Consider the following 22,281-nt stretch of genomic DNA (forward strand, 5'->3'; position numbering starts at 1 on the left):
AGGCTACCCAGGCGCCCTAGGTGTGTGTTGGGGGGGGGGGAGATGAGCCCGCACGGCGTCAGGAGAAACATGGGCATACATACCCTTCCCGATGGGCCTCTCCTTTCTCCAACTCCTGAATGACCCCCAAGAGCACTTTGATGGTTTCCTGGCTTGAGCTGATCAGGTCCTCCATCACCTGGAGCTGTGCTTTCAGGTCGACGACTTCCGTGTGAGGCACGATTTGTTGGGATTCTCCACCCGCAGCGGCCGCCACGCCACAAGGCTGGCTCTCCTCCTCCGGCGGCGCCCGGGGCCGCGGGGGCCGCTCGCTGCCCTCGGGGGACAGGCACAGCTTCTGGGGCGAGCGGGCTGCGGCGAGTCCCTGGCGCCCATTGAGGCGCGAGGCTCTCCTCCGCCCCTGGTCGGCCACGGGGCACGGCGGCCACTCGCTGCCGGTGGCAGAGTCTGACAACGCGGCCTCCAGGGCCTTCGCGCCGGGGGCAGGTGCATAAACGGCGGCCACCTCCGTTTTGAACACCGTCCCGTGGGCCGGCGGAGTGGCCTCCTCCGTGTCCGGGGTTGCCATGCCGTGCTTTGCTGTCCCGTGCAGCTGGTGGTCGGGCTCCTGGGAGGCGGGCCGAGCGGAGTCTCCGAGAGGGCCCTCTCGGCAGCCGTGCGCATCGGGGGTCTCGCCTGGCTCTGCACAGTTGAGCCCGGCGGGCTGGTCCAGCTCATTCACGTGTTCCTCGGAATGGAACACCAAGGCCGCCGTCTTGTGCACCCGGCCGGCACCCCAGGGCCGGGCCTCGTCCCCCAGCCCTTCCTCTTGCTTCTCAGCCACGAACCCATTGTTTTGACTTTTAAAGGCATCCGCAGCCGGGATGCTTTTGAGATTCCCTTTTTTGCGGTCCAGGGGGAAGGTCTGGTAACACTTTTTCAGGTCTGGCGAGGTCTGCACGCCCGTGCTCTTGGTGACGTTGGGGATGGACCTCCGCGCGGGCACGGTCATGTACTTGCGGTGGGCTGCTCGGTAGGACACGGGCCTCGCCTCCCGCTTCTCACCCGGCTGTCCCGCCGACAGCTGCGCGTCCCTCTGCTCATTCTGCGCCTCGCAAATGTCCTTAAACCGCACCTGCAGGGCTTTATTCCGCTTTTTAATCTGCCGGTTGGGATCCAGGGCGTATTTCATCTCCAGGGCCAGGCAGGCGGCAGGTTCGACTTCGGTCTCTGACGTCGTAAGTGCGCATTTGCCGGTGTCCTTACTGACCATGATTCCTGCGTTCAGAAACATCAACACAGGCATCAGTGCAACAGATTCACACCCACGAGCACAGGCACACACAGCTCCTAGCTCACATCGCTCCCGCCTGCTTCCTAATTATTTTTAAACAGGTGAGCTTGGCCTTTATGTTAAGGAGAATCAGACAGGTGGAGAATCGCTGGCAGGCACAGCTTGAAATGCTTCCCCGATATGAAAGCCTGCCTGCTTTTCCATGTGGGCTACACTCGTTTCTTTTGATAGTAATGCATGTTTCCCCATTAGACAAACCTGTTTTACTATATTCATCAAGAAACCCAACGATGCTGCCTCTTCCGCCTTCAAATTATCATTTCGCATACACGCCTCCACTTCATAGGCAGATGGTTTTCCAAATGCATCTGATTTGGTTTGGGCTTTTACTAGTTTTTTGAGGATGACGTGATTAATCTATTACTGGAATCCAGGGGAATTGGGTGTTTTCTCACGGGGGATTCGAGGTCCTGATCAGATACACGTGGAGTGCCCTACACTGAGGGATGGAAATAACCCCCATTTGTCTGTCTTTGCCATTATGGACGCCGTGGGACAACGGGGCACGCTGCTCTACGGGAACACCAGAAAGGGTTACTCTCTGCAGTGTGACTTGCTGCTAATGGGTTAACGCTCACCCTAGAAAGAACATGGATTCCCCTGCATCGATAATGCCAGTGTTAGCAGCTCTTTTCTTTGGTTCTGTGGAGAGTGGTATTTGAAAAAGCATTAAAAAAAAAATTATTCATTCTAGAATCAAGTTTTGTGTTTTGATCACAACCTCTGAAAATGCAAACAATGGTGGTTGTTTCAGTATTTGAATCCCGAAAGAAAATAAAATCACAAGGCTTTATGTTAATCATGCAAATTCATCTCGGGCTGAATTATTAAATGCATCTAAAAAGGTGCAGGTGGCCAATGATCCCTCTCGGGGATGCCAGTGGGGTAAATGCCTTCACTTTATCAGGCAGATTCACAGCTGCTCATTGCACGTGGAGGAATTTTCTTGAGGGCCGAACTTAAGGGAAGAAAATAGAGTTATGTTGCTTGTGAGTTAGTGCCCGAGAAGAAAACAGTCAGATGGGAGGAACCGGGGTGTGCAGAGCCCTGGCCTTCGAGCATCCAGAGAGGCAAGGTCACAGACGTGAGCCAGCTGAACAAGCATGGGCTCGGGCCTCACTGCCCAGTCTGCCTGTCCACAGGTCCTTTGTGGGGGAGGGGTGCAAGGGGAGCCCGTGAACCTGACCCTGAAACCTCCAGGGGCTGGGTGAGTGTGTGGGCCGCTGGGGGCTCCACTGATGCATGTAGACTATACCCAACACCTTTAGTGCCCTGCAGCCCATTTCAAGGAAGGAAGGTGGGGTTCAGAGAGGTTATGTCACTTGTTAACTTCACACAGCAAGAAGGACATTCAAGCAGGAGCAGGATCCTGATCTCCCCGATGTGAGTTCATGCTGTTTCCCGTGACCTCAGGTGTCCAACAGACAGGGCACCTCCCCACAGCCTTAATTCTTTTTTTAAAAAAAATTTTTAATGTTTATTTTTGAGTGACACAGAGAGAGGAACAGAGTACAAGCAGGGGAGGGGCAGAGAGAGAGGGAGACACAGAATGTGAAGCAGTCTCCATGCTCTGAGCTGTCAGCACAGAGCCCAATATGGGGCTCGAACTCCTGGACTATGAGAGCAAGAGCTGAGCCGAAATTGGACACTTAACCGACTGAACCCGCCAGGCGCCTCTCCACATCCTTGATTCTTACTGGGTAGGGTGACGTGACACTGGACATGGTGATCCGGTGGAGGAACAAAATTGGGTAGAGCCCAGAGCCTCCCTTTGAGTGGGTTCTAGTACTGCCTCTCCCTGCAGCCGGGGAGCCCTGTTAAACTGGCCCTGGTACTTGGCAGGTCTCCGCTACAGTTACTGAATCAAGTTAGAGAGAACTTAATTATGTCATCACTTCTGCCGTGATGAGGACCCAGCTCCCACGTTAGAGGGCAGCGGAAGTGAGCTTTGCAGAAGTTGGTTTCGGCCGGACCAGGGTTTCTCAGCCTTGGGATGCCTGGCATTTGGGGCTGGGCGACTGTTTGGGGGAGGCACTCTTCTGCGCACATAGGACTGTTCAGTAGCATCCCAGCTTCTGCCCGCTAGATGCAAGGAGCACCCTCCCTGTGTGCCAGATGGCCTGGGGCCACGGGGACCCAGCCACCCCCTGGTACGAACCACCTCACTGGACCTCTCCCCTTGGGTGGCTGGAGTATGTCCCCGGAAGGGAAGGGCCTGGGAGAGCAAAGTGAATGACCAAGAACAGATGCCAATGTCCCAGCTCCCGGGGTGGGGGATGGGTGTTCTGGAAGGTGCCGTTTTGAAGGGCTAATCTGGAAAAGACCCAGCTCCCTGCTGAGCCAGGAGGGAGCCACCCCCTCGGTGCCACTGCCACATCTGTGTGTCCCCCGACAACAGAACTACCCAAAAACAGTCACTCTCCTCAGTAGTCTGGAGAAGGCAGAGAATAAGCCTTCTTTGGCTTTTAGGCTTTACTGGGCGCTGAGGCTCTCCGGAGGTCTTCGTAATTTGGAACTTTAAACACTGGGCAGTTTTGGAGAGAGCAGTAAAGGAAGAGAACAGACTGGAGCCACATCATGTTCTGGTTCTGTGCTGGCGGGTGGGGTAGAGCGTGCCTGCCAGGGATCGATAATACATAATACATATCTTTTATAGACACTTATCCCAACAGATAAAAATGATGCCCACAGAAGGACTTCATGTGGGGAAGGTTTGGAGGAGGTGGGGGTATGATGAGAAAATTAAATCTTAACCCTCAGTCTTATCTTGGAGTCATTCTTGAGCTACTTTTGTTGCCCTGCTATGTCATACCGTATTGTGCCTTCATTCTGCAGAAGTCCTTCCTACTAGGGAAAATTTTAAAGGGAGAGCATTTTTACAAAAAGCAATTTACTAGTAATTTTTCAGCCTTTTCCCTGCCACCACTGAAAAATGTGTGTCTGAATAAGTTTGTCCTACCATGCTATTCATCATCACGATTTGCCAGGAACTGCACCGAAATAATTTTCTTACATCCGTCCGCTGGTTTGGAAAGATATTCTGAATCTTGGACCCAACCATCGAACTAATAAACCAAATCAGAAAAATTAATTGCCAGTGGCAAAATAATAATAATAAAACAACTCCAGGCTCCTCTCTGTTTTACAGGGAGTTGCTAAGTATATAAAAGTCATTTTCTTGTTAGTAGAAATGATGGTGATAGTTAGGATTCTTGTGCTCTGTGTCGTTTGCTGATGAATTTTTTAAATAGAAATGGAATTGTCTTATCTCACCGATAAGAAAGACATCAAGGAATACTTGTTGATGACTTATTGGGACCTCAGATGGAGATCTGTGCCCCTTTTGATGGCTGGGTGGCATTTATTCTAAAGCTTTAGGATGGAATTTTCCTGGGCACTGAGAAATTAAATGGCTGGACCTTTCCAGGGTGTTCACTTACTGTTTATTGGGNCATGAAGGGAAATCAGGTGTCCCACAGAAGACATTCCACAAGTCGAACCTTCCGGCACACCGTATTCAGTCCTCATCCCTTCATGCATTCATTCAGCACATGAGTGTGCCCGTGTTACAGTGATGGGTCAAGTGCAGTCCACATGTTCTCCTACTCCTCGCCAAATGCTAGCCTTCTCTGCACTTCACATGGTTTTTCTCCTTGACCTTCACTCATCCTCAAGCTGCAGATGGAGAAATTGAGGTCCAGATTTGTTGTTTTTCCTTTTTCTAATTTGCCGAGAGTCCTGTAGCTCAAGGGCCCCACCCTGCATCCCTGTAAACCCCGGGCACTGACCCGCTGCCCTGCCCAGGGAAACCTGGAGCCTCTAAAGTAAGTGCTTCGCAGTGAACTTGAGAAAGCATCCAACGGCTGGCCCTCATCTCAGCGACTTTCCTGGCCTGTTCGTCACCAGGCATGTGGGTGCTGGTGACGTGCAGAACCTCCAGGTGGGTCCCGGGACCACACCTGGCCCTGAGCACAGACTCGGTGGGGGGCACCCAGAGTGCCACGCTCCTCTTGAAGCCACAGTGGCATTTTCACCGATGGCTCGCCTTGGCTGTGTCGCCTCCAAGGAGTGCGGGCTCTGGTTCTTGGAGTGAATCTCTTGGTTCCAAAGCAGCAGGACTTCATGAAGTTTATTTTTCAAAAGAAAATTGTGTTTGGGGATTCATCGGACTGTGTCATCTCGAGGTGAAAATGGCGAGTCACGGTTGAGCCCGTCTGGCTGGGGAGAGCTGGGTGTGGAGAAGCTGTTTGGAATGTAAATGTCTTAATTACCCTCAAATTAAAGTGCATAATCAAATGTGAGTTGTAAATATATAAACCCTGTATTTTTAGATTAGTGATGGAGAGTCGTCTCTGCGTGTTCCTTTAAATTAATAGCTTATATAAAAATGTTCACTCCGGCCCAAGGAGTGAAAAATGGAAGCAACTAAATGCCTAACAATAGGTAAACGGTTAAGTAAATTATGGTGTACGTTCACTCAGTGCGGCCATTAAAATGATAATTATAAAGATTATTTAGTATCATAGAAAAACACTTACGAAATAATGGGAACTGAAAGAAAGCAGTCTACCAAATTGTACTGGCAGGAAATGAACAAACATGGTCACCGTCGTGGTGGCTTAAGATCATGCATTTTGGGGAGATTTGTCTTCTTCCTTCTGTTTTCCAGTTTTTGCTGGGGGAGCCGGAATGTCATTGTGCTGTTTGCCAATTACAAAACCACAGGGCAAAGTCAGCCCGCACCTTAGGCAGAATGACAGGATCAGGCCGCTGGAAAGCATAAACACTTGCATCACAATAAGAAAAACCCAGAAATGATTAGATTTGGGTACATGCAGCCTCCCAAAGGTCATCTTTTATTGTCATGAGGAAGCTTGGAATAAAGGACGAAAATGAATTTCAGAGTGCTGTTGGTGGCGGCGTGTGGAGTACTTGTGTGGATGGACGTGGGTCTGCACACCTAGCGATGGACCGAAGTGTGCGTGGACAGGTTAGGAGAAGCGGCGTTTCGTAGAAGATGTGTCTCTCTGTGAGCAAACTCGCCGCTCGGATGAGATCTGCCGTGTTTTAATTAGACACGAAATGCGTTTGACCTTAGTCTGCGTTATTTCCTGAAGTAAACTGGGATCTTAGCGGCTGACAGGAGGCTCTCCATTGGATTCGCTCCATTCTGAAAGTGTCTGCACTACCGGGAGCTTTCCAGTTTGGCGCTGTGTGGTGATGATCTACGTGGCATGATGCAGCTGACTGACCGTGGGGGCTGTGGAGCACCTTGGCCTTGCCAAGACAGCCCCTAGTGTGCCATCAGTCAGTGGAGATAGCAAAAGAGCTAGGCAAGCAATGTGAAGAGTCTGGAAGGGGACTGTATGATATTATTGGTTTTTCTAGTGGCTTTCCCGCTGTTGAGATACCTCGGAGTCACAGATGCTGGCTGGAATTCAAGATTAATTGGGTCAGCATTTTTATTCCATATGCTGAGGGAAAGCCTGAGCATTAGGCTAGTCAGGATGGGGGAGCTGGGGGGGAGGGGAACGAACAACCTACCTTCTTTAACCCTCAGCTTCCCAGAGAGAAAGGGAAGTAAGACAGGATCTCACCCATTAAATGAACTCGTTTGTGTTGTGAAATGGTTAACCCAACGGCCTGTTTTAGAGGCACCGATTGATTCTTCCCAAATGGAAGTCCTGCCTTCCTCAGGGCAAAGCTAACTGCTATAGATTTTGGACTGTCTTAGTTAGATTCATTATCGCATTTAATTTCCTTTAATACACTGAAATGATATTTTTCCAGACATTTGTTCACTTCCTCAAAGGTCACTGATTCAGAGGACTAAAACGGGGTAACGAAATGAAAACCGACACCCCTCCGAGATTGAAAGTTTAGGGAGGAGGCCGCCCCCATAGCGCTAAGGCACGTGGGCGGAAACACCATCCCGACATGCCCCTTTCCCTTGATTTGTGGAATATTGCAGTAAGGCCTCCATCATTAAGAACCCGTGACTGTCCAGTCAGAAGGAGGGAAAGGGAGCGTCTGTGGAACTTCGATGCAGGCTTGTGGCAGAAGGAAAACTGCCCTAGGCGGGGGTCGGGTTCACACATATCTGTGTTTTCAGATAAACCTATTTCCACCAATGGAAAACCTACAGTCGATTACTTCAGCCACATAATGCAAATCAGTGTTGCCACAGAGGCTCACACTGGCCTGTTTCTAATGAGTGGGGAACCATCTAATGAGAGGAAGCGAATCATCCGTGTTCTTCATGGATTCTTGGGGCCTGAAGTTGAGGTTTTAGAAAAACCAGAAAGTGGCCCTCTTCAACAAATCTGACGTTTTTCTTCATTTGTTTCACTATTTACTTAGTTATTTTATCTTCAGCTTATACTGATGTTAACCTTTGCTCATCCTCTGTCCAAATGGAATCTAAATTAGTAGAAATGAATTAGCAAAATTTTATGATGTTGGCAAAAATCAACGGGGAGAAATGCCTCCTCCGAGTGAGAGGTTACATCAGCAGTGAGAACAAATTTTTATTTGCAGCAGTGAGCTGTGCTAACTGATAATGTCCAAAGAGGGTCCAGAAAAACCCATTACAACAACCCACCAAAATCATGTGTAAGATTGGTAAAAGGAACTAATTTGCCTGCTCCTCTCTTCTCCCCAGTTGACCGGACGATGTGAAATGTAAGTGCTCTAGCTTTGAATATAGCTCATTGGTTCATACAGATCAATGTAGCAAATGTCCCGCCCACTCTCCTGCCTGGATGGCTCCAGGTAATTAAGCAACAATGGCTGCTAGTTTGGATCCACAAAGAGGTTGGAGTTGGTCAGATGTGGAACAGGCGGCCTCCCATGCTTAGACTTCATGGGAATCTCCATGGAAAACATGTACATAGTGGATGAACTTTGGGGTTGTTTTGCCTTACTCATTGTGATGAATCCGTATGGCTTTTTTGTTTTTTACTAAATGCATGTCTTCACTCATGACAAATCCTTAAGCTAAAATTAGAACACTGATTTTTCAAAAAAAAAAAAAAATACGTAGTGTCAAAGGAGTATATGATTTCCCCGCTGTTTCTGAAAGTTGAATCTCAAGATACCATTTGGGAACACCCAGGGCAGGATTTCTGCTTGGAGGTAATGAGTCACTGCAATGGCAATGACTTAGAGTTGAAGATGAGATCTATCTTTCTGGCCAGACCATGTGAATGCCCATCTACTACCCTCAGAATGGATCTCCCTTGTATCTTTCACTCGGGTGCGTCTCCTGCGTTTCCTCGGTCTATGCAGACCATAGGCTTTCCAAGGTCTTGAGTTTACTGCAGAGGTAGCTGAGCTAAGAAAGAAAGGGAGAAATGAGCATTTCTTGTGGTCAGTTTCTATTTATAAGTGGACAGCAAAACACAGAGAAATTACTGCCCCAGGAGCCCCTGTATAGAATCCTAATGAGAGGCCGCAGACCATAACCTAAGATCCTGGGGTGGTCTGTCCTTGACCCAGAAACATAGCTGCTGTGCTCCCCTCGCCCACGCATGGAACAAAGGCACCCAGTGTTACATACAAGACTGAACTTGGCTTGCAAAGGCATCTAAAGACGCGTCTCCCAACTCGAGATGGTGGAGAGTCCCTCGCTCTCCATTGTGGGGTCACCCTAGCAGGTGCTGACAGTGCCTCGCCTGATTCATTCTCCAGTCTAATTCTTCGAAGCCAGTCTTCTCTAGGTCCCAGTGAGTTTTGTTTTTCCTTCCTGTTCCTCTACCTACGGGCTTCTTCCTTGCTGTTCCCGTCGCTCCCACGCCGACCTTGGTTTTCTCCCACCCCCTCCCGCAGCTCTCCATCCTCCACCCTGGATGTCCTGCCCATCCAGGCCTCGAGCTACTGCCCTGTCTCTAGAACAGCCCGTGGGCAGTCCCCGCTTTGTGTCTTCGGTTCCTGTGGTTCACGGTCCAGGACCGGCTTCTCCCCTCCTCTCCCCAGGGGGTCTCTTTCTGATGGTCCAGATCTACCCCTCCCTTCTCGCCCATCTCCAGTCCTCACGCTGCCTTCACTGACACGAGGAGCAGCGCCTGTGCGTCTGAGGTGACCCGGCACCGTGCCACGTGCTGGGCACACAGGAAGATGAGGCACAGTTCGGGGAAAGACGTGCATCTGTGGATCGCAGCAGCCCACTGTGCCTCCCCGGGGGACGTGGAAGAGCAGGCCTCAGGCCTGAGTCACTTTCCTTTGATGTGTTTCAATTCTCTCCTTACACACATATAAGTGATTATAGATGAGGTCCCTCTAAGCACCTCTTCTCTCCTGAACTCAGTCAGCTTTGATACCTGCTAATTGGTCTAAGAAAATAATGATATACATCACAGTATCTTCCCAGCTGGGGCCTTCCCCATGGATTTTTAGAAGGCTAACAGTGGGTATCCCATATTGGTGGCTTCTAAGGATACTTTCTGCATTACCTGGATCTTCAGATCCGGTGGAATGTGACTGTTTTCTAAAACCTGGGTAAGAATTAAAGGAGGGGAAAGGAGAAGGATATGGTTTCCTGAGGTTAATAAGTAAAACCGTGCTGAGATTTTTACCTTCTGAATCTTGGCATCACTATCTTGAGTTTGAGCGTTACACAGTATTACCTCAAATTTTCTTCTGTGCTTATGGAGGGGAAAGAGATGACGTGTACACTCACAGAAATGAGTATATGGTTCAGAAATGGTGTATACATCAACCACGCGAGGCTCTAAGGATGTCAAACCCTGCATAGTCAAAATTCTGCATATAGCTTTTCACTCCCCCAAAACTTAACTACAAATAGCCTCTGTTGACTGAAAGCCTTACTGATAACATAACACCTGTTAATGTACTTTTTATGTTATATGTATTATATTCTGTATTCTTACAATAAACTAGAGAAAAGAAAATGTTACCAACAAGATTATAAGGAAGAAAAAGTACATTTACAGTACTGTACGGCAAGTCAAAACCTAAAAACTCACCTCTAAATGGACCCGCACACTTCAGACTTATGTTGCTTAAGGGTCAGCATGTGTGTGTGTGTGTGTGTGTATGTATATATACATATTTTTTTTAATGTTTATTTTTGAGAGAGAGAGAGACAGAACCCAAGCAGGGGAGGGGCAGAGAAAGAGAGAAGGAGACACAGAATCTGAAGCAGGCTCCAGGCTATTAGCACAGAGCCTGACGGGGGCTCAAACTGAAAACTGTGAGATCATGACCTGAGCTGAAGTTGGAGGCTTAACCGACTGAGCCACCCAGACGCCCCAGCTCTATGTTGTATTTAATCATGACGTACAGCGAGGCCCCTAACCACAAATGTTGTAGTAAATACGACTTGCTAGGCAGTGCTAGTTGATTAGTTCTTACAGTATCCAGCTTTGTTCTCGCAAGTGGGACATAGTAGGGGCAAGATTCAATAAGTATTTAATTCAAACATTTCAGTAGCTTGGGATGACAAAAACATGTCAAAGCCTGGAATCTTTGCTAATCTCAGCCTTCAAATTGGACTCTGGGTTTTGCTATAGGAGAGGAACCACTGGCCTGCGGGGCGGGTTGGGGGAATCCATGGGGGTCTGGAGCTCACCTTGGAGTCCGGTTACTTTAGAAGGGTATGTGTGGCACACAGCTTCTGAATGAAACAAATACCTTCCATTTCCCCTTACTCTGAATCGAGTACATGCCATATGAAATTATACTCAATAAATAAAATCAGTACTTAGAAATGTAATTCTACAATACTTTTTGCTCGTGATCCATGTGGAGAGGAAGGGAAAGGGGAATGGGAAAATAGGAGCAGCACTGGAGGGAATGAGAGTGACAGACACACAGACAGACACAGAAGAGGAAGGGTGATCCTCAGGGACATTAGCCCCAATAAACCGCGTCACTTCCTTCTTACGTCACTACCAAGTGACTACCAAGAGCCCCTGCAGTGAGCTCTTTGACTCTCTTGAAGGGGCCATTGGAGCAGCCCCTTCTCCTCTCCACAGTGGAGCCTGGCTGCTCATCCAGGCGAGGCTGGGCTTCCGAGCTAGGACATCATACAGCTTCATGTACTATGAAGCCCCCAACACAGTGAGTGAAGGGTTAAATCTAATGAATAACCCTATTTTAGGTTCATATTTCTGTGTTGTGCTTCTACCTTTAAATCTCTACAAGACCCCCGAGTCAGCTGGCTTCTTCCTTCACGAGGCTTGGGAGAGAGAGACTAGATGGAGGAATGGATTCTGTAGGTCCGTGAAGAGAAGTTAGCACCCAGGTGAGTTAGCAGTGCTGATGATCGGGAAATGAATCTCTGCATACGTCACAGCCCTAAAAGTACTTCTGCAAAGGAAAACATGAGTCTTTCCAAAACCTTAAGTGACCCCTCTAAGCTTTGGCCTTCCTGAAGCTGTGCATGGGAGCATAGGTGTTGAAGAAGTGGAAACTTTTACAAGTTTCAGGGTTTTTTTTTCTTTTTTTTTTACAGCATTTTGAGGGGTACCTGGTGGCTCAGTCGGTTAAGCATCCGACTTTGGCTCAGGTCATGATCTCACGGTTCGTGGGTTTGAGCCCCGCATCTGGCTCTGTGCTGACAGCTAGCTCAGAGCCTGGAGACTGCTTCAGATTCTGTGTCTCCCTCTCTCTCTGACCCTCGCCTGCTCACGCTGCCTCTCTCTCTCTCAGAAGTAAATAAAACATTAAAAGAAATTAAAGCATGTTGAGTTATGTAGGAGAAGAGGCTGGATGGAGACTGTCCTCCCACAGGAAGTGGGGACACAGAGTCTTCCTTAAGAGCTCGACCCCCCAGCCCATCTTTCTAGAAAAAACTCTATCAGTCCCTGCTCCAGTCCAGGTCAGTCAGAATTTCTGGGGATGGAGACATGGAGGCAGAGATCAATGTAATCATCCATCACGCAGAGCCTCTGGGCCACATGTACTATTCTGTTTTCTTCCCCACCCCCTCATTCTCTTCTCTTCTCTGCCCTATCGCTAAAGCACAGAGCAACATGTGGCACCTAAGGGTACCCATAAATGTTTATTGAATGAAAGGAAGAGTGAGTGATGTCCCTGGGGTGGGCACAGCCAGCCCCTTCCATTCTGTCTAGAATGAACCTGGGGCACAGCCAAATGCGGGGCCGATCAGCGGCCCTGCCCAGGCCCCGGCCAGCAAGGTGGGGCCAGATTCACACTCCGCAGAGGGACAGTGAGTGACCAGTCCTCGTCAGGGTTTAAAACACGGGGCTGTTTGGTTGTCGTTGTTGCCTGTGGACTGATGACTGAATGGAGAGTCCAAATAAATTGGCATCTGGCCGGCTATGGGCAGGAATATGACATCTTCACATCTCTGTCCTTTTGACATTTCTGGTTGGGGATGGAAAACATCTAGAATTCTGTCCCTTCCTAGGAATCCCATGGCCAGGGGCAGCTCTTCCTAACCATGGATCTGGGCTTTGAGATCAGTTACAGACCTTTTTTGGTGTTGTTGCAGAGAACGATTTACTTTTGGATTTTCCATGCAGGCTTTTATAAATTGGTGAGGGGAGTATTCAAGATCATCTATTTAAGATTCTCACACTCTAGGCTTTTCTGGACATAACGATTCCTGCGTTATGTTTTCTCCTATGATCCTTAAGAACTGGGGTGTAGAGACTGCCTGCCTGATTTTGAGTTCTGGCTCTTCCTTGAATTAGCCTAGAATCTGGTGCATGTTATACGGCCTAGGGTGAGGGAGGTGATGGCGAAATAAGAGGTAATACTTCTGTGATGCTTGACACAGATTAGGTACCCTTTGTGCTTTATGTATGTTCTGACATTGCTCTCTCTGAACACTCTCTGAAGGAGAGGTTCCCAGGTTTTTTTAAGTTTGTTTATTTATTTTTGAGAGAGAAAGCAGGGCAGGGGCAGAGAGAGGGAAGGGGAGAGAGAATCCCAAGCAGGCACCGCGCTGTCACCACAGAGTCTGATGGGAGTCTCAAACCCATGAACCGGGAGATCACAACCCGAGCTTGGAATTAAGGGTTGAATGCTCAACTGACTGAGCTACCCAGGCACCCCCGGGGTTCCCATTTTTTATAAAGGTGGGGACACTGAGGCACTGATAGGCGAGCCCATGCCCATGGCCACATGGATAGTAACTGTCAGAAATGGCAGCACCCATGCAGACAGTGTCGCCTAAACACTGCTCTCAACACTCTGATCGGTGACGAGGGCTCAGGTGGTCAGTGCCTTTAAAACCCTCGGTATGTGGTCCTGGTGAAGCTTTCTCTGGTCACGAAGGGGACGCTGATCCAAACAACACACTTAGAGCATGTTACGTGTGCGGGCGGCACCAAAGACAGCCCTTGACAGAAGCATGCTTGAAGGTTTCAACCTTGGGTGTCTGATTAAAAGTATATAGTTGTCTTAGTTTTTTGTTTTGTTTTTTTTTTGTTTTGTTTTGTTTTAATTCTCAAGCTAGGCATACCATTGGCCATTTTCACGGTCACTTCAGGTCTAGAGTTAGAACGGTGCCTCAACATAGCATTTAATGATCATGAGGAGTGAACTGAGAGCCTGGAGCCCTGGCTGGCGGTCCGTTCTCCACCACTCACTCAGCAGCTGACCCCGCACCACAGAGGACCTGCCCCACGCTTCCCTGCTCAGGTAGAGTGGGCGATATTTCCATAGACACAGTGTTCCGGCCATGCGATAAATTCCATCAGTCAGCCTCAGCCTGGGTATTTTTGCACACCAGCAAATCCGATAGACACAGCAAATAGAGGGGAGATATACTTAAAGGAGAGTTAACTTCATCTACAGGCACAAATACAAAGAGCAAGAGCAAAGCAACTTAAGCAAGGGTTGAAACCATTTCTGTGAAATCACCAAGCTGACAGTAACCATTAAAACAAACACACACCGTAAGTGATGGAGAAAGCAGGTGTCATTGGGCTCTTCAGTGACCAGAAGAGTCAAATGAAAAAGACGGCTTGACAAAATTTTTTTAAATCTCAAATTCTCTACACTTGCATGTGACACAAACTTTTCTTGGGAATGATTCCTGTCCACACGTCTCTGAGCTGTGTGAGTCTCTAGTGCATGATTAACAGGAAACTGGCCACTTGTGCCCTGTGATTTCAACAAAGGAAAAAGAAAGAGAGCAAGTCTTTATGCAGCACTCTGGTGTTGGTAATAAAAGAAGTGATAAATTGATGAGCCTGGCCCAAGGATCAATGGAATTGATGTCATATGTGAAACTGAGTTGTGAGGTCAAGGCCAAGAGGCAGACAGATATCTTCTGGTCATCTTCAGTTGACCCACTGAACTCTCCAGTATTTTGGTAAAGCTGTAGTGAAAGTTCCTTCCAACCAAACAATGCCAACATTTGGGGGTATAAGAGCATTGAATCTGTCTGGTTGAGAAGTTAGAGTTTCTCATTTCTCCTTGTTTGTTCTTTTACTCTGATACTAGGCCATTAAACTCAAACACATTCTTCCTTTAGAAACTAGTGAATTTTTTTAATGTTTTATTTATTTCTAGGAGAGAGAGAGAGAGAGAGAGACAGACAGTGTGAGCAGGGGAGGGTCAGAGAGAGAGGGAGTCACAGACTGAAACAGGCTCCAGGCTCTGAGCTGGCAGTCAGCACAGAGCCCGACGCGGGGCTCGAACCCACGAACCACGAGATCATGACCTAAGCGAAAGTCAGACGCTTAACCGACTAAGCCACCCAGGCGCCCCTAGAAACTAGTGAATTTTTACCAGAGAGGACTCTAATCTTAAGTTCAGTGGGTAGAAACACTTAAATCTGTGATTCCTTTTTCTTGCCTAAACACCGTGTAGCCAGATGTGAGGACTGTCCATTCCTAGAAGTAGGCTTCCTTTCGACCACCTTCTCATGGATTTCCTTTTAATTTTGACTACAAAAAAAGTACAACTTGAAGTGAAAGAGAAAAATTATTGTTCAATCTGGATTCCCTGAATTTCTAGCAAAATCATGGACTAGGTTTATTGTTAATGGCCTCATTAAATATTTATTAAGCATCTGTTATTAGTACTATTCTTAGTCCTTTAAGGATTTCTTTGTCTTGTGAATCCTTTACTCCATTTTTTTCCTCTTCTTTGAAAGTGTTTCTCACGTCGGTTCTAAGAAGTAAAAGATGATGAAACCTATTTTTTGAAATAGTATTTCTGGTTGGAAACTCCAACTTAACTTTTGAATAATCATCACATCTCTTCCCTCAAACCTGCTGCTTCCCTGACTTCCCTGGTTCCGTTTATATCACCCACCACCACTTCTTCACGTTGCCATGTTACAAAGATGTGCCGTGCGGGATATTTCTCTCACAGCTGTCCCCTGACATCTGTCCCTTAGTGCTCCCACTCACCCTTGGTACCGATTAATTCTCACCTGTTACACGCTTTCAGCTGGTTCACCTCACCTCTAACAAGACTCGGTCTTCTGGACATGCACGCTCCCGTTCAAAGCATTCCAGGGTTACCCGTAGCTAGTGTGTGGAGGCCCTTCCTGTGCTCCTGGTTCTTCCTCAAACCGGCTTACACTGTGTCTTCGCTCTCTGCCCCTCACCCCTACACCTTTGCCTGGTGTCCCTTCTCACTCTTCCCAAACAGATCTCCAGCTCTGAGCACGTGACAACTGGCCTTGAGCTCCGGATTTGCTGGGCTCAGGGGTCCAATCCCAACCTTCGTCCCAGCCAGGGTGTTGCTTTCTCTTGGGAACCTCCACGTGTGGAGCCTGATTCCACCTCCCCGCTCCTTTTGCCCTCCTAGACTGGGACTTGTTGAGGAACCTGTCATTTGGTTTTCGGACGCTCACACATCGCCCTGGTCACTGCTGCCACCGCTCAGTACATTTCCGCGAACGTGCAGTCCTTTGTAGACAAAGCCATCCTCGGGTCAGTCTACCTTCCCCGTGTTCGTCCATTTTCAGAACCCAGGTTTCATGATTCCAGTACACTTCCAAGGCCACAGAAGCCACTTACCATGAAAGCAAGCAGATTTCCTAAAGCAACTTTCAGATGACCTACGGTGTTTAGTCTGACCACTAAGGACAGATGCAAAAGATAGAGAAACGAGAAGTTGACATACACAGGATGCCTCCCTGGGAACAACTAGTGTGGAGGGACCCACGTCACCCCTGAAATGACCGAGAAACACGAAGACTGGTCAGTTTCATTAAGGTTGAATGTGAATGTGATGTGTCCCCACGGTCGGTCCTCGACTGAGCAGCTGAAATACATGAGCAGCCGAGGCCATCAGCCTCCCCCCTGCCCTCACTCCCTCTGGAGTACCGAGGAGAGAGCAACTTCTCTTTGTGTGGTGTTTGTGGCCTCAAAGTCCTTCTCATGTGCCTCGTATGCTGTAGTTTACTGCATTCCATTTTATGCCCAAGGCTAGATTATTAAGGATTGAATTGGAATTTTCCATAGTAACTGCAGCATAAACTTTGATTAGCATTTTGCCACGGTGTTTCGATTTTTAAAAAAATTTCTCTCCCCCTGCCATGGCTCTAAGAGCGTAACTCAGGTGAGCATACAGTGTGCCAGCCTGATCCTCTCTCTGATCTTTTCTCGCCCAAACTTCCGGAAGAGCAAGATGACGTGATAAAGACAGTGATATGCATGTCCAGTGCTCTGAATAATCCAATCAATGTGCTAGAAAAGCAATATTCACGAATATTGACTTTGGAGACATTTCTTTTCCAATCCCTTTTAAATACGGTATTAGCAAAAAGCTTTATGATTTGGAAACATGATTTCCTTCTTGTCCCTGGTATCTCCTTTTCTGTATTCACGTTAATTTTCTCTGTGTCTCAATTAGAGCTGAGAATATGCACTCAGCAGAAAGACACAGAACTCTCAGGTTAGAGTGTTTTGTTTTTATTTAGATCAGCGGTTTGTCTCTTGATAATATCTCTGTATACCTCAAAGTCCCTCAACTCATCCATTATGGTATGAATGATGTCTGAAGTGCATATGACTCAAACCCACACTGAGTATCCTGACGGTTTATGGCAGAGGAGGTGCTGACTGAGTTCATAACAGGGATTGAGTCTGGAACCAGGAGATGTAGTCTGAAGTTACGATTTCTCTTACTCTGAGAGGTTCTAGATTCTTGGTTGCTTGGGGACACTTTAGTGCCCGGGGATATGCGGCAGATACGTTAACATACATGGTCCAGAGGTTTGAGCCTGTACCCTGTACGGTTTATTGTTTAATGTGAGATGACAGCTCAACAGTGTGTTCATATGAATCCCAACTGGGTTCCCACAACTTGGTACCGATTCACTACTCTGTCCTTAATACATAAGATATAGAACTTTTAAAATAACTGGATTAGGGCCCGCCTGGGTGGGCTCAAGTGGTTAAGCATCTGACTCTTGATTTTGGCTCAGGTCATGATGTCACAGTTTGTGGGATTCAGCCCCACTAAAAGCGCGTGGTCTGCTTAGGATTCTCTCTCTCCTCTCTCTGCTCCTCTCTGCTTATGCTCGCTCTCTCTCTCAAAATAAATAAATAAACATTTAAAAAATAAGTGGATTAAAAATTATGATGTTTTACTACATTTATACCATCAGTTAGCTCAAATATTGAAGAAAGACTTCTCCCAATGTTTGTATGCAAATTTCACGGTAATAAAAGTGTTGTCATGTAATATCAATCATATTAAATTTTCCTTTAAAATATTGAAGTCACTCCATAATGTTATGAAATATTAAAATCAAATATGTGAGGAGACTGAGAAGGATCTGCTTCATAAATTATGTCAGCTAATTTTGGGCTGGAAGTGAAGATCTCAGTGGAATTACGGTGGGGAAGGGTTCTTCACATTCATGGAGGAACTGTTTACCAAAGATGCCAGGTTTGGGGGACCCTAATCACCTCCCTTTCTCCCAGACGACTGTGGTTGGCCTCAAATAGACATGCTTTTTTTGGTTAACTGCTGATTTGTTAAGTAGCAGCCTTGACGTGTTACCTGCTCAGGTGTCGGGTGGGCTGGTCCAGAGCTTCAGAATAAAAAGTCCCCACTGCCCCCGCCCCCGCCTTCCTCCATGGATGCTGGTCCGTAGACCATGGCCGTGCCGTCTAGCTGTGACTTCTTTATCGTTATTCCCCGAGAAGCAGTCTGTCCCCAACAGTAACTAATCTCCTCATACAAGAGAGTTCAGTAGTCGTTGCTCTAAATGAGACAGCCATGGGTTGGAACAGCCAGGAGAATACAAATCTCTAGCTAAGTAAACGCATCTGTCCAGCTGGTCTGCTGTGATCAACTGTTCTGAGAATCATTTTTATTTTCTGACTGCTTGTTTCAATGTGTAGGAGTCTTCCTGGTAGACTGATGCCTTTCATGCACAAGCCTTTCAGTTACGTGCTTATTTACTTGGATTTTTTTCCCCTTCTGGATCGAGGGAGAAACGAGACAAAAATTCCCTATCCTGTCATGGGGAAAACAATTGTGGCAGAACAGAGAAGCCCCAGGTAAACAGAGTAATAAGGGATTATCCAACTTTCCATAGGGCTTTTTGGAAGCTCTTTGTGCGAAGCATGGAGCTCTCCAGCTTTTGCCTTCTTACTCTGTTTCCTAACCAGTGTTTGTGCTCTTCAGTAGGATAATGGGCCTGATTTAAGTAAAAGCTCCAAGTCTTAATCACAATAATAAAAAATGAAGTCGTGACAACTGTAGTATGTTTAAAGGCATACTCTGTGTTTCAAGGGCAACCTGTCTTTAAGCAGAGGTCTTTCATTTAGCTAAAGAAATTAAACAGAATCCTTCTGCCTTTAAGGAAATGATGAATTTGGTGAAGAAAAGCTCAAACTCTTTGTAGCTAACATAATTTATGCAAAATCATGCAATTAGTGATAGCTGTGCTAGACGTTTTTTATCCACATGCGCCTCTAATAAAACCGTCATGAGTAGCAGTGCCATCTAATGTAAGTAGTAAACATGGGTAGTAAATTACTAATATCTGGTGAGGCATGCAGACAACAGGCCTTCCGTTTTTCCTTTGAGCTGCCTGTGCCCATGTGCTAATCATTCTTGCAAAAAAAAAAAAAGGCAAGGATAAATATGAACTTTTTCTTTGGAAAGTAACATTCAACAGGATATGAATGCAATAAATAGCACTACGTGGATAGTACAAACCGGCACTTTCCGCCTCTGCAAAGTGAAATGATGGTTACTTTCTGCTGGATCTGTGGCATAAGCTTAATAACGATAGAGCATTTTCATATATGCACAACTCGCTGGGAATGGCCCGGGTCAGGTGATTTGGGTGGTATTTTTCAATCAAGTCCCCTTGGCTCTAACCTTGACAGTCCCCCCACTGGCATAAGGGGAGGTAACCCCTAGCAAGTCCCTGTCCAAGGGAGAACCTCCAAGCGCATGGACCCTCCGCCAGTCTGAGCTGTAGTCCTGTGAAATGACAGTGTGGGTTGCAGCCAAGGCAGGGCTAGCCCAAAGTTCCTTCCCACTCCGGCCAGTTCACCTCAGGATGCTTCCGCAGGATTGAAGCACCTAAGCGGACAAGGTCAAATTAAACTGCTCCACCGCCGCCTCTGGCTCCAGCCCCCAGGCACAGACCTGCGGCGGGAAAGGGGTCCGGGCAGAAGCTCTGCTCTGTAGCTGAGCCAAAAACACCGACTTTCTCCCCTATTGACTCCAGGGGCTCCTCTCCTCCCCCACTGCTGGCATCCCCTTATCACAGCTCCATCTCCCCGTGGCATGTTTCTGGGTAGTAGAATGCTGAGGTCACAGGGACAGCTTCTTTATCCCAGCGATGGAGACGCCAGCTGGGAACCCTGAGCATGAACCAGCAAGACGCAGACTCTCGCTCTTGACTTTGGGCTCCAGGCGCTGCCCCGGCCCCGGGCCGGCCCGCGGGCACCCTCCTCCCACTCGCCCTCGCCAGCCGGCCGGCTCGCTCGCTCTGCAGCAGTGGTTGGTTTCCCACGCCTGTCCCGGGCTGACACGGGGTGCCGCGCACCCCGAAGGCCCGCGGGCACCGACCCGGCCTGCAGCCCCGCGAAGGTGCCAACGCGAGCGAGCGAGCCCCGGCGCCACGGGAGGAAATGGGGATTTCACGTGGGCGTCTGCCTTCGCTCCCGCTCGCTGCTCTCTTCGGCGGCCGGCCAGGGCCCCTCTGCTCGGACTTATCCCCCCCGAAGTTAATCAGCCGTACTTGCCAGTTCGCTTTAGTTTGGAAAATACTTAAAACACCTCGAAACGTTCCGGGGACGCGGCCGCCCGCGAGTCCCCAGCGCTGCCCAGCCAGGGCTCTCGGGCGCTCACGAGGCCGTGGCGTTGGTCTGGAACCGACAGCGCAGACACGCAGCCCCGCTCCTCCTAGGCCGTCGCCAAAGTTGCCAGACGCCCCTCGGCGACCCGGCCGCGCCANGGATGGCTGCCTCGTGGAGGCCAGGGCCAGGGGCATGCTTCCCGGAGGAGTCCAACCCAGGGTCAGCCTCTCTAAGTGGAGGCTGACAGCAGGACAGCTGTGAGTGCTGAGGACAGAAGGGGGGTGCCCTCTGGGTCTGTTGCCCGCTGACACTAGGAACACTCCAGAGCTGGCGCCAGGGCCGCTCCTGATCGAAACCCCCCTCCCTCCCTGACACACACGCCACCGGCCTGCAGACACCACAGGGTACGTGTTGCTTTTGTTTCAGGGCACAGTTGAGCTCGCTTGGGGAGGAAGCCATCAGGATGGACCAGGAGCCTCACCCCGCCCCTTCCCCCTTCAGCAAACCCACCCAACCCATGGGGCCGGTGGAGGGTCTTCTGAGCTGATTCCTGGCAGTCCCAGGCCCTGGCACCAAGAAGCCGGCTGGCCTCAGGTCTCCTGGCTCCCCACATTTTCACAGGCTTGGGGCTTGAAGTTCATTCTTCTTGAAGGTACTTGAGAGTGGCCACACTCATTAGAGCGAATATTTCCCAAGAAAGGGCAGACAGATGGTGGGTCCGAGGGCAGCTCCATGCTCCAGGGGATGAGCGCGGCGGACAGGAGGGGAGGGGACCTTGGCCGCCTCTTCCCATGCGTCTGCAGGTCTGCACACCTCTGGCCGCCTATCCCGAGTCCCTGCCTCGGCACCAGCCGTGTCCCTGGGTCGCAGCCACTACTAGTTCCTTGTTCACTGAGCTGAACTGAGCCTACCATCATGCTTCACGTGGCATCTGTTCTTTATTGACTGCTTCATATGAAGTGCTTTATTTGTCTGTATGTGGTGCTTCGGGCACGGCGTCCCAGCATCCCAGAAGAAAGACATCTTGAAACCCCCCTTTCCCTCCTCACCTCGCGGCCTCCTCTGGGACACAGGCCTCCAGCCCTTTGGCATCTGGGCGTACCCAGGAAGTGAGTCCTGGACATGTGACTCCAAACTCTGCCCACTCACTCCTTTTATCGTCTTTTCTTACTCCAGATCCCCGAGTTTCGTTTTCAGCCTGTTTACTTGCCTGGCCGGCCCCCGGTGCTGGTGAGAGCTGGCCGGAGACCTGTGCTAGCAGCATGAACGGCCCGGAGACCTGTAACCCCTTGTGCTGCCTGGGAGGGACCTGATGTTGGGACGCGTAGGGCTTGGGGGACATTCGATGCCAGGTGGGAAGGATCATTGCCATGGATCACGCCAGTGTAATTCCCCTGGGAACGAGCTATGACTACGGCAGGCCCAGTATTTTTCTCCCAGTGATCAGGGTTACTTTCTGTAAATCTTACTTTATTGCTAATCCATAAAATCGAAATCTGCCTTCCATCTCTTAAACATGTCACTGTAAATAAAACTACCTGAAATACTGAAATTGTGCTGGTGGTAACGGACAGCTAAAGTTTTAGGGGCCATGAGTGAAAACAGATAGACATGAACGCACGCATAGGAGGCTGGAACGGAACCATGGGGGGCAGTGTGAGCCGGCAGGAGGAAGGCTCCAGGGACGGTGTTATTTGAGATGCACATGGTGTGTAATTCTAGGAAGAA

At 48.8% G+C, this 22,281-nt stretch overlaps 2 protein-coding genes across 2 annotated transcripts in view; one reads left to right on the forward strand and one right to left on the reverse strand.

Moving 5' to 3' along the window:
- The window catches only part of INSYN2A (inhibitory synaptic factor 2A), a 37,021-nt gene extending 35,769 nt beyond the window's left edge, over positions 1 to 1,252 (reverse strand). Inside the window, exon 1 of the mRNA XM_077762894.1 lies at positions 84 to 1,252. Within this exon, the coding sequence (XP_077619020.1) occupies positions 84 to 1,252 (1,169 nt within the window). The remainder of the gene's footprint in view (positions 1 to 83) is intronic.
- Positions 1 to 22,281, forward strand: part of DOCK1 (dedicator of cytokinesis 1) — a 462,145-nt gene that overhangs the window by 194,900 nt on the left and 244,964 nt on the right. The gene's annotated exons all lie outside the window — the stretch shown is intronic.

Source organism: Crocuta crocuta, unplaced genomic scaffold (genome assembly GCF_008692635.1).
Source record: "Crocuta crocuta isolate KB4526 unplaced genomic scaffold, BGI_CrCroc_1.0 scaffold466, whole genome shotgun sequence".
NCBI lineage: Eukaryota > Metazoa > Chordata > Mammalia > Carnivora > Hyaenidae > Crocuta > Crocuta crocuta.